The sequence below is a fragment of the Humulus lupulus genome, chromosome 8 (assembly GCF_963169125.1).
Source record: "Humulus lupulus chromosome 8, drHumLupu1.1, whole genome shotgun sequence".
NCBI classification, from domain to species: domain Eukaryota; kingdom Viridiplantae; phylum Streptophyta; class Magnoliopsida; order Rosales; family Cannabaceae; genus Humulus; species Humulus lupulus.
The window spans coordinates 132,174,995-132,186,899 of NC_084800.1; the positions used below are offsets into that span (position 1 = coordinate 132,174,995).

At 36.4% G+C, this 11,905-nt stretch overlaps 2 protein-coding genes across 2 annotated transcripts; one reads left to right on the forward strand and one right to left on the reverse strand.

Moving 5' to 3' along the window:
* The first annotated feature begins 373 nt into the window (after window positions 1-373).
* Window positions 374-2,567, forward strand: LOC133798466 (photosynthetic NDH subunit of lumenal location 1, chloroplastic). Its single transcript, XM_062236746.1, has 8 exons — window positions 374-540; window positions 614-713; window positions 1,144-1,227; window positions 1,361-1,434; window positions 1,525-1,647; window positions 1,845-1,916; window positions 2,031-2,127; window positions 2,324-2,567. The coding sequence occupies exons 1-8, from the start codon at window positions 487-489 to the stop codon at window positions 2,425-2,427; spliced, it is 708 nt and encodes a 235-aa protein (XP_062092730.1). The 5' UTR covers window positions 374-486; the 3' UTR covers window positions 2,428-2,567.
* Window positions 2,568-2,915: 348 nt separating this feature from the next.
* Window positions 2,916-11,691, reverse strand: LOC133798468 (ABC transporter B family member 20-like). The gene is made up of 11 exons (XM_062236747.1): window positions 10,949-11,691; window positions 8,697-8,751; window positions 8,417-8,592; window positions 8,075-8,275; window positions 7,508-7,767; window positions 7,098-7,408; window positions 6,770-6,990; window positions 6,309-6,649; window positions 5,358-6,139; window positions 5,015-5,256; window positions 2,916-4,732 (listed from the first exon to the last, which is right to left on the reverse strand). Exons 1-11 carry the CDS (start codon window positions 11,348-11,350, stop codon window positions 3,506-3,508), a joined length of 4,218 nt encoding a protein of 1,405 aa, XP_062092731.1. The 5' UTR covers window positions 11,351-11,691; the 3' UTR covers window positions 2,916-3,505.
* Between the last annotated feature and the right edge of the window lie 214 nt (window positions 11,692-11,905).

The following is an 11,905-nucleotide window of genomic DNA, read 5'->3' on the forward strand; positions in this document are numbered from 1 at the left end:
AACCAAATATTTTAAGACTTTCTTTTACAATTTGAAATTGAAAAATCTAAAAAATTTATACCCATTACCAAAATGCATAATAACTCACGTGATTAGGTGTACGAGCATATGGGGATGAACAGGATTTCAATTTCTCATGATAAAAAACAACCGTAAAAATACCTGCATAATTTGAGTTGATTACTCCAAAATTACACTAAAATTACATGTATTCTTTCTTTTCTTTCAAACTCCACTGCTTTTTTTATAGAGAAGGGAAAAAAAAAAATAGGTGCATTTTTGTGCAAGTCACGTGCCTATTTCGCGTGAGAGGTCTCCCACTCATGATACTCGGTGAATTATCCAATCCAAATTTCTTCAAACGAAACGTACATAACATATCCAACTATGACACTAAAGCCAAACTCCAATCTTCCCAATTCTGAAATCCACCATATATGAGAAGCTATACCTATACCCATATTCCTACTAATACTATAGTCAACTATGGCAGTTTTATCACTCTCAATGAGCTGGGTCTCCACTACTATCCATAACAAGGTACCATACCATCAACTCAAGTGACGACATGTATGTCTTCTCAAAACTTATATCAATTTTACGCTGCTTGTAGTTGAATTCGATCCATTGCAACGAGTTACCACGAGCTAATTCTTCAATATTTTCGTCTAACAACATTACATGCTCAAAAGAGGCAGCCTCCAATGAAGAAGGTAAGAAACCAACTTAAGTTTTCTTTGCAGATCAAAGAAATATAAGACCCATTTAACAGACACCCAGATCAAGTTCTTAAGAATTCGAGTCTAGAAAGTCATTGCTGTTATACTGTTTATATTAGAAATGTGTTTTCTCTCAAAATTCATTTTCAGAGGCAAATTTCTGCTTTGGGGAGTGGACTGGTTATATGTGCATGGCCATGGCTGCTCATTTTTTTAATGCCCTTCAGAATTGCGATTTAATATGTGATCAAAGAATGCTCTACCGCAAAGTGCTTTATGAGCATTAGATTTAGGAGATGTTTATAAATCTTCTAGATTGAATCACTAAGTATTTCAGACAGGCGTCCTTAACGATGGTTCTACTCTTTATTAACATAATAAATCTTGTAATGTTTCGCATGCTTGTGACTTGAATCAAACTTAGACCGTACCAAGAGGAGGACACTACTGTTGGGAGTAGGAGCACTAACCTCGAGTCTTTTTCAAGCAAGTGCACTCTTTGCTGAAGGTATTGGTCATTGTTGATATAGCTGCCATTAAGGGAAAACAATCTTACCTGCTTATGTTAAAAAAACATTGTAGAAAGCAATAATCTTTTTTTTTATGTCAGAAATCTAAACTTTGGTTCATCTTTTGTGCAGAGATACCGGCAAATTATCGAGCTTTTGTTGACTCTTCAGATGGGTATTCTTATTATTACCCCTCGGATTGGAGGGTAAGACAATTCTCTCAAAATGGTAAAACTTTGAATTAGATGGATTTATACATTTTTCATTTATAACCATCTATATTCTTGATTATTTAGGACTTTGACTTTATGGCACATGATTCTGCTTTCAAGGACAGATATCTACAGCTCCAAAATGTCAGAGTAAAATTCCTACCAACAGATAAGAAAGATATCCATGATTTGGGTCCAATGGAAGAGGTAAGTTACTAACCCTCTAGTTTGGGGAAAAAATGAATTCCAAAGAATTTTATTTTCTTAAAGATTATATAAATTTGTAAGAAAATGCTTTCCTTCACTTTTTTCTCAACTCTTATTTATGGCTTGTTCAATCTTATTTCAGATGAGTATAATTATTGCCACTAACTAGCATTCTTTCTCCCCATTGAATCAAGTAGGTTATTCCAGATTTGGTTAAACATAGATATGCTGCACCTAGTCAAGTAGCCACCATATTTGACATGCAGGAGGTATTCTTTAATTTGCATCATTTTCAAATGAAAATCTCACTGTTCTTTTTTTTTTTGGTATCGAGCTACAAAATATTGAAAGTCTTTACAAACGGATAAATTATTTACTTGCAGAAAAGCATAGATGGGAAGAACTACTACACCGTTGAGTTTCAACTTACATCTCGAATCTTCTCAACAACTTCATTTGCTACTATAGCGATAGGAAATGGTGATTAACAATGATCCCCTATAAAGTGTAGTTGTGTATATCAACTTCATGCTAATAGTTGTATTGCAAGAAAGATACATTACAAAAGAGTTACATCATCACCAAGTTTCAGACAATAAGATTAGTCGTGTATTTTTATATTTGAATGAATAGGGTTGTGGGACTATCATAACTTCGGTTGCAACTATGTTTACAGGGAGATACTACACGCTGATTGTTGGGGCAAATGAAAGACGCTGGAGAAGAGTCCGCAACAAGCTCAAAGTGGTTGCAGACTCATTCAGGGTGCTGGATATCTAAGCATATATATGCTTATGCTTCAAAAGTAGCTAGAAATATGTCCAATCTGGATTGTTATGATTTATTCATCTTAATCAATCACCTTCATGTATATATCATTTAAAATTATAATATCCTTCAAACACATATATTTAATCCTCTTTTTATGATTGCATTAATCAAATGCCATTAATAATCCATACGTTGGTACCATTGGATCTAAATCAAACATCCAGAAAAAAGCAATAAAAAACGAAAAAATTCCATAAAAAATATTCTCATTGCTGAAAGAAACTCTGAAAACGTGGAGGTTTGAACATGAGTTTTTTTGCTTTAGAAAAGGGATTTTTATTTTCTATGAATTCTAAATGGAAAAGATTAATTGCTACAAAACAACTTGTGTGACATTTTATACATAATTAAATTTGAAATCAGATTTCATTTATTATAATTTAATAAATAATATTTAGACACTCTAAACCAAACATAAAACGCCTTCCAGCAACGCATTTTAAAAAAGAATAGAGAATAGCATTAAATTATCTGTATATTTACAAAGTTACAAGAGTTCTATTTTCCTCCTAACTTTTAACAGTTTTCACAAATGGAAGAAAATTTTACACAAATAATAAATTCATCCAAACTGGAGAGAGCCATATCAAAAACGTTCACTAGAAATTTAAGAAACCCACACCTCACCAAAAACTATAACTAGCTTCATCCACCTCATTTTCTGATTGAAAAACAAATCAATATACCACAGGAGACAGCACAACCGCGATCCAATGATGCTTGCCTCCAAAAGAATAAGCATCCAGCCCTGAGAGCAGAACCTCAGACCGAACCAAACTCCAAAACCCTATCTCTAAAGCCTACATTTCATCAACACTATAACTATTGCTGCCGCCTCTGTGCATTCTGCCCACTCATACAGCCATATAAACAACATAGTTACACGTGTCATCATTCTCATTCTCTCTCTACCCCTCTTTAGGAAATCACCACCAGAGCCACCAGGTCAAGGCATTTCCACCATTTCAAAATGAGAATGAGGAGAGCACAGATGAAACTGAACATTAGTTCCATGGATCACAAAATCCTAAATAAGTCTATGCGGACGCAACTTCCCAAACTGTGGTTGCATCAATTGTACATATAGGCCATTCTTCGCGATCAACGTATCACGGGTTCCTTCTTCCACAATTCGGCCTCCATTAAGAACTACAATATTGTCGACATGCCTCATCATTGCGGCTCTATGAGCTATCAAAATGGTTGTTTTGTTCCCCATGATCAGTGTATCAAGCGCCTCTTGCACCACACGGCTCGATTCAGATTCAATTGACGAGCTTGCTTCGTCCAACAATAAGATGGGTGCATTCTTAAGCACAACCCGAGCAATAGCAATTCTCTGTTTCTGTCCAGGAGTCAAGTCTACTCCTCTCATCCCCACATGCGTATCATAACCATGCGGCAAGCTACTGATGAAATGGTGGGCATTTGCTATTCTTGCTGCCTCTTTCATCTCAGCTTCACTAGCATTATGCCTTGCATATATGATATTTTCCCTTATAGTTGTTGAGAAAATAATGGGTTCCTGCTGGACAAGACCAAGGTGATTCCGCAACCATCTCAAATTATATTGTTTTAAATCTCTACCATCTAGTAACACCTGACCAGCAACTGGATCATAAAATCTCTCAATCAAATTTATTATAGTGCTTTTTCCTGATCCTGAAACACCAACTACAGCTACAGTTTGCCCACCATTGACTTTGAGACTAAAATTACTAAGTACCAACACTTCTGGGCGAGTTGGATAACAAAAATCAATATTTTTCAATTCAATGCTTCCATAAACATTAGCTGGCTTCAATGCCAAATTATCATCTGGGTCAATTTTAGGCACTCGATCAATGATTTCGAACACTGATATCAAAGATTTACGTCTCTTAAGTATGTATGGAGCCAATCCAAATGGCTCCACCAAGGCAAATGTTGCAAAAGAGAAAACCATATACTCCTTGAGAGCAGTGGGAAGATCCATATACCCTCTTTTCACAGAGAAGGCAGTATACCAGAGAAGAAGGGCATTGCTAGCAAAAAGAAGAAACTGTGAAAAGCCAAATGCAAAGCCAATAGCCATTCCTTTGAGGAAACTCTGTGTAAATATTTTTTTTAGCTGCAGTCTGTAGAGCTCCATTACCTTGTTACCAGCACAGAATGCTACAACAGTGTAAATGTTTCTAACAGCATCCTCAAGAACCAAAGATGCCTTCCTATGCATTTCCTGGATACCCCTAGAAAATCCAGCAAGCCATAATTTCTGCAATAATTTATACTGGAAGTTGTTAAAAAAGACTGGAAAAGAGACAACAAAGCAAATAATGGTTGTTCATATAAACAACAGCACCAACAAAGAGCTACCTAGAGGTACTGCAGTCAAACAGCCCTTTTCTTTCTTTTTTTTTCTAATAATATTTTTTAGGAGTTGATACATGCACATTAGAGTTAGACTATGAAAAGAAAAATAAAGCTGGGATCATAATTCATCTATCAATGAAAATAGCAATTTAGTTTCTTTGATATTAAAGTACACATGACAAACCTGTGCAATTGCAGAAATGGTAAGAAATGGAAGAGTTGCCAAAGCCACCAGAGCATACCGCCATTCTAGCAGCATCCCAATTAGAACAGCCACAATAACAGCAGCACTGTCCTGTATAAAAATGGAAAGCCGGTTACTAAAAGCAGCTCGTACAAACGTAGCATCATTTGCCAGGCGCATGGATAAGGTATCAGCACTGTTATCCTCTTCATCAAACCATCCAACTTCATTGCGAAGCATCGCTGTCACAATATCAAAACAGATAAGCTAAATTGCATACAAGCGATCTTATAAACATTGCAACAAAATTTAAGAAAAAGATCATGAAAAAAGAGTTGCATACCTGAGAACATCATTCTTCTAACACGCTCAGTCATTTTCTCCCCCATAATACCAAAATAGAAATGCTGCAAAAAGTTAGCAACAACTGTTACTACACCCATGCAAGCAATGATCAAACACCATTTGTCTACTTCATGCTGCAAGTGATGGCCTTTATTTTTATAGTATGCTGTCACAATCAGTGCGATAACATAAGCTAGAAGAGGATTGAAAGAACCAAAGATAGCAGCACCAATGCTTCCCAACACAGCATAAAGCCATTCTGCAAAACTAAGCTCAGCCAACCTCCAAAATGACGGTGCCTCCTTTTCATTATCTTTTACTTCACTTGCTTTAGTTGGAATATCGCCTGAGTGACTATGGGGTCGACTAAAAGTTTGTGAATGGGATCGTTCATTTTTGGGATCAGATGTCAATAGGGGTGAAACTGGGGATTCAGGATCTGAACCATTTGATATTTGTCGATGTGCAGAGTGAACGTCAATTTTGGGTAATTCTGGTAGTCTCATTTCAAAACTATCTTGCCTTATTATTGATGGTTCCTTATCGGCTGCATCCAAAGACTGGCCATTTTCCATCATTTTCTCTGCTGGTGGACTCCGAACTTTTGGTGATTCCTGTGAGTTAAAGGCCCCATCAGTAGGCCGGAATACGCCAGGAACTCTCTGAAGTGAGGGTGATTTCATCATTTTTGGTGAAGATGGTTCATGGTAGCTATGACTTGCTGAAGAATCCTTTTCAATTTGGAAGGCTGCAGTCTCGTTGTAGTTTCTCACTGGCATCCTGCATGAAGAACATAACAAAATGATGTAACTTGCTAGCAGTGGGGAGAAAATTAGTTATTAACGAAACATTCTTAACAACACACCCCAAATACAATTACTGATTTTTGTCAGGTAATCATGAACCTTTGATAATGTCAGCAAAAGCATAGTGTTCTCTTGAATCATACCTCCGAGGAAGTTTTGCTGCTTCTTCACATTTAAGGAGCTCAGCATATAGACGATCAAGTGTTAATAATTCATCATGTGTACCCATTTCAACAAGTTGACCCTCTTCCATCACGGCTATGTAATCAGCATTCTTTATAAGACTAAGCCGTCGAGCTATTATTATAGTTGAGCGTCCCAGCATGAGGAGATCCAAAGCCTCCTGAACAGACCTTTCAGCTTCAAAATCAAGTCCACCAGTGACCTCATCAAGCAAAAGAATTGAAGGATTTAAAAGCACTGCCCTAGCAATTGAAAGTTTAATCTTTTGCTCTTCTGTCAGATGTAAACCAGCTCTCCCAACCTGATATCAAACAGAACCTTAAAACTTACAAGAAAAATACCAAAAACCAGAGGAAAAGGGGAAAACACAAATCTTCAAAACTAAGTTAATATGACATTAATCTCTCTTCCAGCATTTTACCTGTGTTTCGTATCCTTTCTCAAGTGAGCTAATAAATGTATGTGCATGTGCTATCTTAGCAGCCTCTTCAATTTGATCAAATGTAGCATCCCGCCCATAGGCAATATTATCTCTTATGCTCAAACTAAGCAAAGCGGGCTCCTGCGTGACTAGTCCTATCTGGCTTCTAAGCCATTCCAAATTCAAGTTTTTTATATTTTCTCCATCCAAAAGTACTTCCCCTGCACCAAAAAAGAAAAAAAAAAGATTGATGTGTGCAAGCAGAAATTTATCTCTAATGGTCTTGGCAGAACCTTAAAAAATTTAAGGCCACAAATAAACATCACACCTAATGTAGGATCATAAAACCGCTCCATAAGTGGGATGATACTGCTTTTTCCAGATCCATTTCTGCCAACAAGAGCCACTGCCTTCTTAGCAGGTACAGTGAGGTAAAAGCCACTCAAAATAGGGATCTCGGGACGAGAAAGATAACTGAAATATACATTCCGAAACTCAATGTTTCCTTGAACAGATGGAAGAGTAGTTCCCTCTTGATTAACAGTAGAGGATGACCGACTAATCATCTCATAAAGTCTAAAAGCAGCAATTCTCCCTTGATCAAATGAATAGAAGTTTGTCGCTGCTTGATTCAACCCACTACAGATAGGCAGAAAACAATGCACAAAAAAACATCAGAAACAGTGATTGTGCTCACGTGAATAAAAGCTTAACAAGGGAAAAGAAGAAGACACTTACAGGCCACTTAAAATTACAGCAAACAAGGCTGTTACAATTTCACCACCATGAGCTTGTCCTTTCACAATAAGGAACCTTCCAACCCACAGTTGCAGAGCACACGAACAAATTGCAAGCCCATACGTAAATCCCAGTCCAAGTCCTTGGACAAGGCTTATTAGTATACCATATCTCAAAGTTGCTTGTAGTGATGTTGCGTAAGAATACTTGGCCAGTGTTTCATTTGTAAATGCGTACAATGTCCTAATATATGAGACAGCCTAAATAATAGACACATCATTCACATTTCAGCAACATAGGATTTCACTGCTTTGTCAAAAATATCAAAACTAAAATAAAATACTCTCTCAATCATTTTGTCCACTGGAATAAAATCTTCTCTTTTTTTTTTCAGTACCACAACGTTTTCTAGTGTGTGTGCAAATACAACAACCCAGGTTCGAACCTGGGTCCGCCCCAAAATCTCATCCCCCCTTGCCCACTGAGCTAGCCACAGTGGGTAATATCTTTGTTTTTTAAAAAAAATTATATAAATATCTGCAAAAGATATAATGCAAAAGCACAAACCTGTTCAGCAATGCTAGCTGCTTCAGCATATGCATCTTGAATATTCTCAGCAAGCCTATGGAGAAATATGTTTGATATTCCTCCAGCCGCAACAATAAATGGACCAGTGGCCAATGTTATGAGTGCAATCTGCCAACAGTTGACAAATCCAATAACAAGACCAGTGAAAAATGTAGCCATGTTGTGAACATAATTTCCAACCTGTAATCAAAGAGGAACAAAAGCTTTAGACAAGAAACTTGAATCAACAGATCATATAGAAAGCTGAAATTTTTCATAACAAATTAAAATTCCCAACAGGGAACATGAGCTAGCTAATGTTATAAATTAACATAAACTTACCTTTTCGCTTAGAGCAGACTGAATGAGCAGCACATCACTCAAAACTTGGCTCACAATATCTCCATTGTTGCCGTAGGTATCAAAAAAGCTCATATCCTGGTTCAGTAATACTTGGACATATCTTGACCTGATGACAGCAGTCTGCCGTTCTCCAGTCAAAATCCAGCAAGAGACCTCTATAACACAGAAGAAGTTAGTACATGCAGATAGAGCAAGCATAAACTATGATACAGGCACAAAAGCAGTAACAACTTGTCCTTTGATAAAGTTTTAACCTTACCAATCCAACCGGCACAAAAAACAGCCACAGCAATATGAATAATGGTTAAAGCAAGCTGCAAAAGAAACAAAATTGAGTTGATGATATAAGATTCTTTACCTTTCAATATCAATTCACTAATAAAAAAATCATTGACTAACAAATGAAACAAAAAAATCTCAGATAATAACTAAAGAGCCAATAGGTTAGAAGGAAAAACAGAGAGCAAAGAAGAATCTAAAGCTCGTATAATATTAAAAACACCCCAATCTATTAGTAAATCACCCAAAATACAAATGAATTTAGACGTAATATTATGATTGATAGTTTGACATCAACTTGCTTCCTTTACGTGGAAACTTTAAAAGGCCAAAGATAATTAGCAAGAATTACTGAGCATTACTCATAAATTTCTACTGATGTAATGTTGCAGACAGACATGTTCACAGATTACTAAGGCCAACTATAAAATGATTTTTTCAACTTTCACAAACATAAGTTATATGTTTTCTCCCTACTGCCAACATTATCTTATCTCCACCCACGAATAATCAACCTAGAAAACACTACATGACAAAATAATTAAAGTAATTACTTATCCCAGGAATTGCTAAACAATATGCCGGAATAGTTTCATATTGATGTCCCTCCCACCCACCCTTAAAAATGCTATTATGTAGTAACATTTTCCTTTTCTAATATCTATGGGTATATTCAAACTCCACCACAATTTCACGGATGAAACGAAGACTCTTGCAGAATACCACGTCTACAGTATTTGTCTATAATGTAGAAAATCAAATATTGCCATATCCATGCACAATATAAAATACAAAATCCACAAAGAAAAAACAATAAATGTGAACCAATTATGAGCAATCACCCAAATAATTCAGTGTACTAACACCAGAAGTTTGCATCATTAAGCCACAATACAAGTAACGAAGACACAAAAAGAACTTCATATATTTCTCTTGACTCTGCCAAAAATTTAAGTTTAATTTTAATAAAGCTATTAAATAGTTATCATCATGACAATAGACATGAATACTACCAGCATATAATTATACACTGCATGATACAACTTAGTTAACAAGTAGAAATCTAGAAAAGGGAGTTTTATCTACAATAGTTTACCAGTAAAACCATGTCTAGTAGAGGTGAAATGGGAGAGGAGAAAAGCTAGGAGAGAGAATGAGAATGCGTGTTGTTTGGTAGGAGAAAAGAAATGGATGGAAGAGAAATTGAGCTGTACCACCAAATACTAATCCCCAAATTAAAGAGAAAAGGAAGTGAAAATGATGTTGAGCTATAAATTACTAAACTCCTCGCAGAAAAGCAATCCATTAAAAAATTTTAGACCAAAAAAAAGAGTATTTAAGTAATTTTGAAGTAACATTAGTTTCTATCCCCCCAACTTTACCTCCAATACCAAATCATACAAAGAAAAGTTAACTCATTTTCTTTTCTTCTTGTTTACCAAACAAACAACTCAAGAGGAGTATTACTTTCATTTTATCCAACATATTTTCTATCACTTCTGATTTTCTCGAACAAGCTCACCCATTTTCTTTCCTCACATAGCTTAAGTGTGTGTTTAAAGGATAAATTTTCAATTCTCCCAGAAAATATGACAAGCAGAACCTTAGACTTCACCATGCTAACCACTAATGTAAGAAGTTCTAGTCTGAAAGATTTCAATATGTATTCTTCAAAGGGAAAATAATAAAAGAAAACATAGAATATATAGGATGCTTGATGCAAATGCCTCTGTCGCCTAATCAACATTGCACTTCAATTAAATTAATAAAACAATACACGGCATTACCAATAGTAAAGGTAATCATCAGAGTATATCACAACTTCAACACTAATCAGAGCACACAATACAAATTTTCGATGATGCTTCTAGCTGAGTTGAAAAGGATGAAGTTTCTAATGTGCCAAACAACAAAAATCTGGAGACGTCTTAGTCTTAAAATTTCTTTCCACTTCATACATTTCCCAGAATCCAAACGAAACAATAATGGAAAACTAATGGAACAGTTCACGGCATTACTAGGATATAGAACTAGAGGCCTATAACTGCAACAGCTAAACAAACTCAATTAAGAATACGATACAGAAATTGAGGATACTTGAGCTTAATTATAAAATTTGAAGTATTTCACGTCTAAGTCCAAAATAAACACAATGCAAAAGCCCCAAAAAAATCAAATCCATAACATAGGGTTTCAGCTAAAAAAAAACAAAGAAAAAATATGTTTGCTTACGTCGATGAACTTATCATGCTGTAGAGCAGCGATTTGCTTCTCCGACCAGTTGGAGTTATCCGGGTCGATCCAAAGGACCTGAATGATCTTAGCGAAGTAGTGCAAGTAAACAACTAGAGCGGCGCCATGAGCAGCAGCGGCAAATGATCCGACGAGCATGAGCGCCCAATCTAACCGGTCGGCACAGGCAAACAAGCCCGAGAAAGGTACAGCAGCCGGAGGAGGCTCCATCTCCTCCGGCTCCTCCATCTCTTCCTCCGGCTCCATCGGCTGACCCGACGTCTCGGCGCCTACGTCCAAGTACGGCGACGGAGATTCCGGCGGCTCCGATACCTCCGAGACCGGCGTCAACGGCTGTATATGCGGAGGGGACCATCCAAACAGCCCCCTCGAGATCATCATCTTGCTTGACCAAATAAAGAAATTCTCACTCACTCTTCTTCTTCTTCTTCTTCTTCTTCTTCTTCTTCGTCTTCGTCTTCGTCTTCAAGCTCTGATTCCAAATTCGTACAAATCCCGCCCAAAAACCCTAATTCTAATCCTCTCTCTGCCTCTATATTTAGCGGATCTGCTACTAAATTTTAGAGGAACACAGAAATCGGAACCCTAAAAAAATTTTAAAAAAAAAAACGCTTTTTCTTCAATCAGTGTATTTGTTCGCTGCTTTCTTACTTTTCTTTACCTTATTTTTAATTTAATTCTTTTTTTTTTTAGAGAACAAAAGGGTCGTTACAGGTGGGTGGGGACTGAGTCAAAGAAGGCGGGGAGAGAGAAAGATAGTTCAGAGAGCAGAATTGACTCACCTCACCTCCAGCGACACAAAAACAAAAAATCACGACCAATTATAAAATAAATAAATATGTTTATACTATTTGTAAATTTTATTAAATTTGTATTAGGCTTTCAAATAAATAAACAATATAATACATAAGACAACGTTAAACCAAAACATTATAT

Coding starts and splice junctions, on each gene's coding strand:
- LOC133798466 (XM_062236746.1), top strand. CDS start 487: ATGGCAGTTTTATCACTCTCAATGAGCTGGGTCTCCACTACTATCCAT. Junction 541..613: donor CCACTACTATCCATAACAAG/GTACCATACCAT, acceptor CGCTGCTTGTAG/TTGAATTCGATCCATTGCAA. Junction 1,228..1,360: donor AAGTGCACTCTTTGCTGAAG/GTATTGGTCATT, acceptor TCTTTTGTGCAG/AGATACCGGCAAATTATCGA.
- LOC133798468 (XM_062236747.1), bottom strand. CDS start 11,350: ATGATGATCTCGAGGGGGCTGTTTGGATGGTCCCCTCCGCATATACAG. Junction 7,768..8,074: donor CAGCTAGCATTGCTGAACAG/GTTTGTGCTTTT, acceptor TCTATTATTTAG/GCTGTCTCATATATTAGGAC. Junction 6,140..6,308: donor GCAGCAAAACTTCCTCGGAG/GTATGATTCAAG, acceptor TTCTTCATGCAG/GATGCCAGTGAGAAACTACA.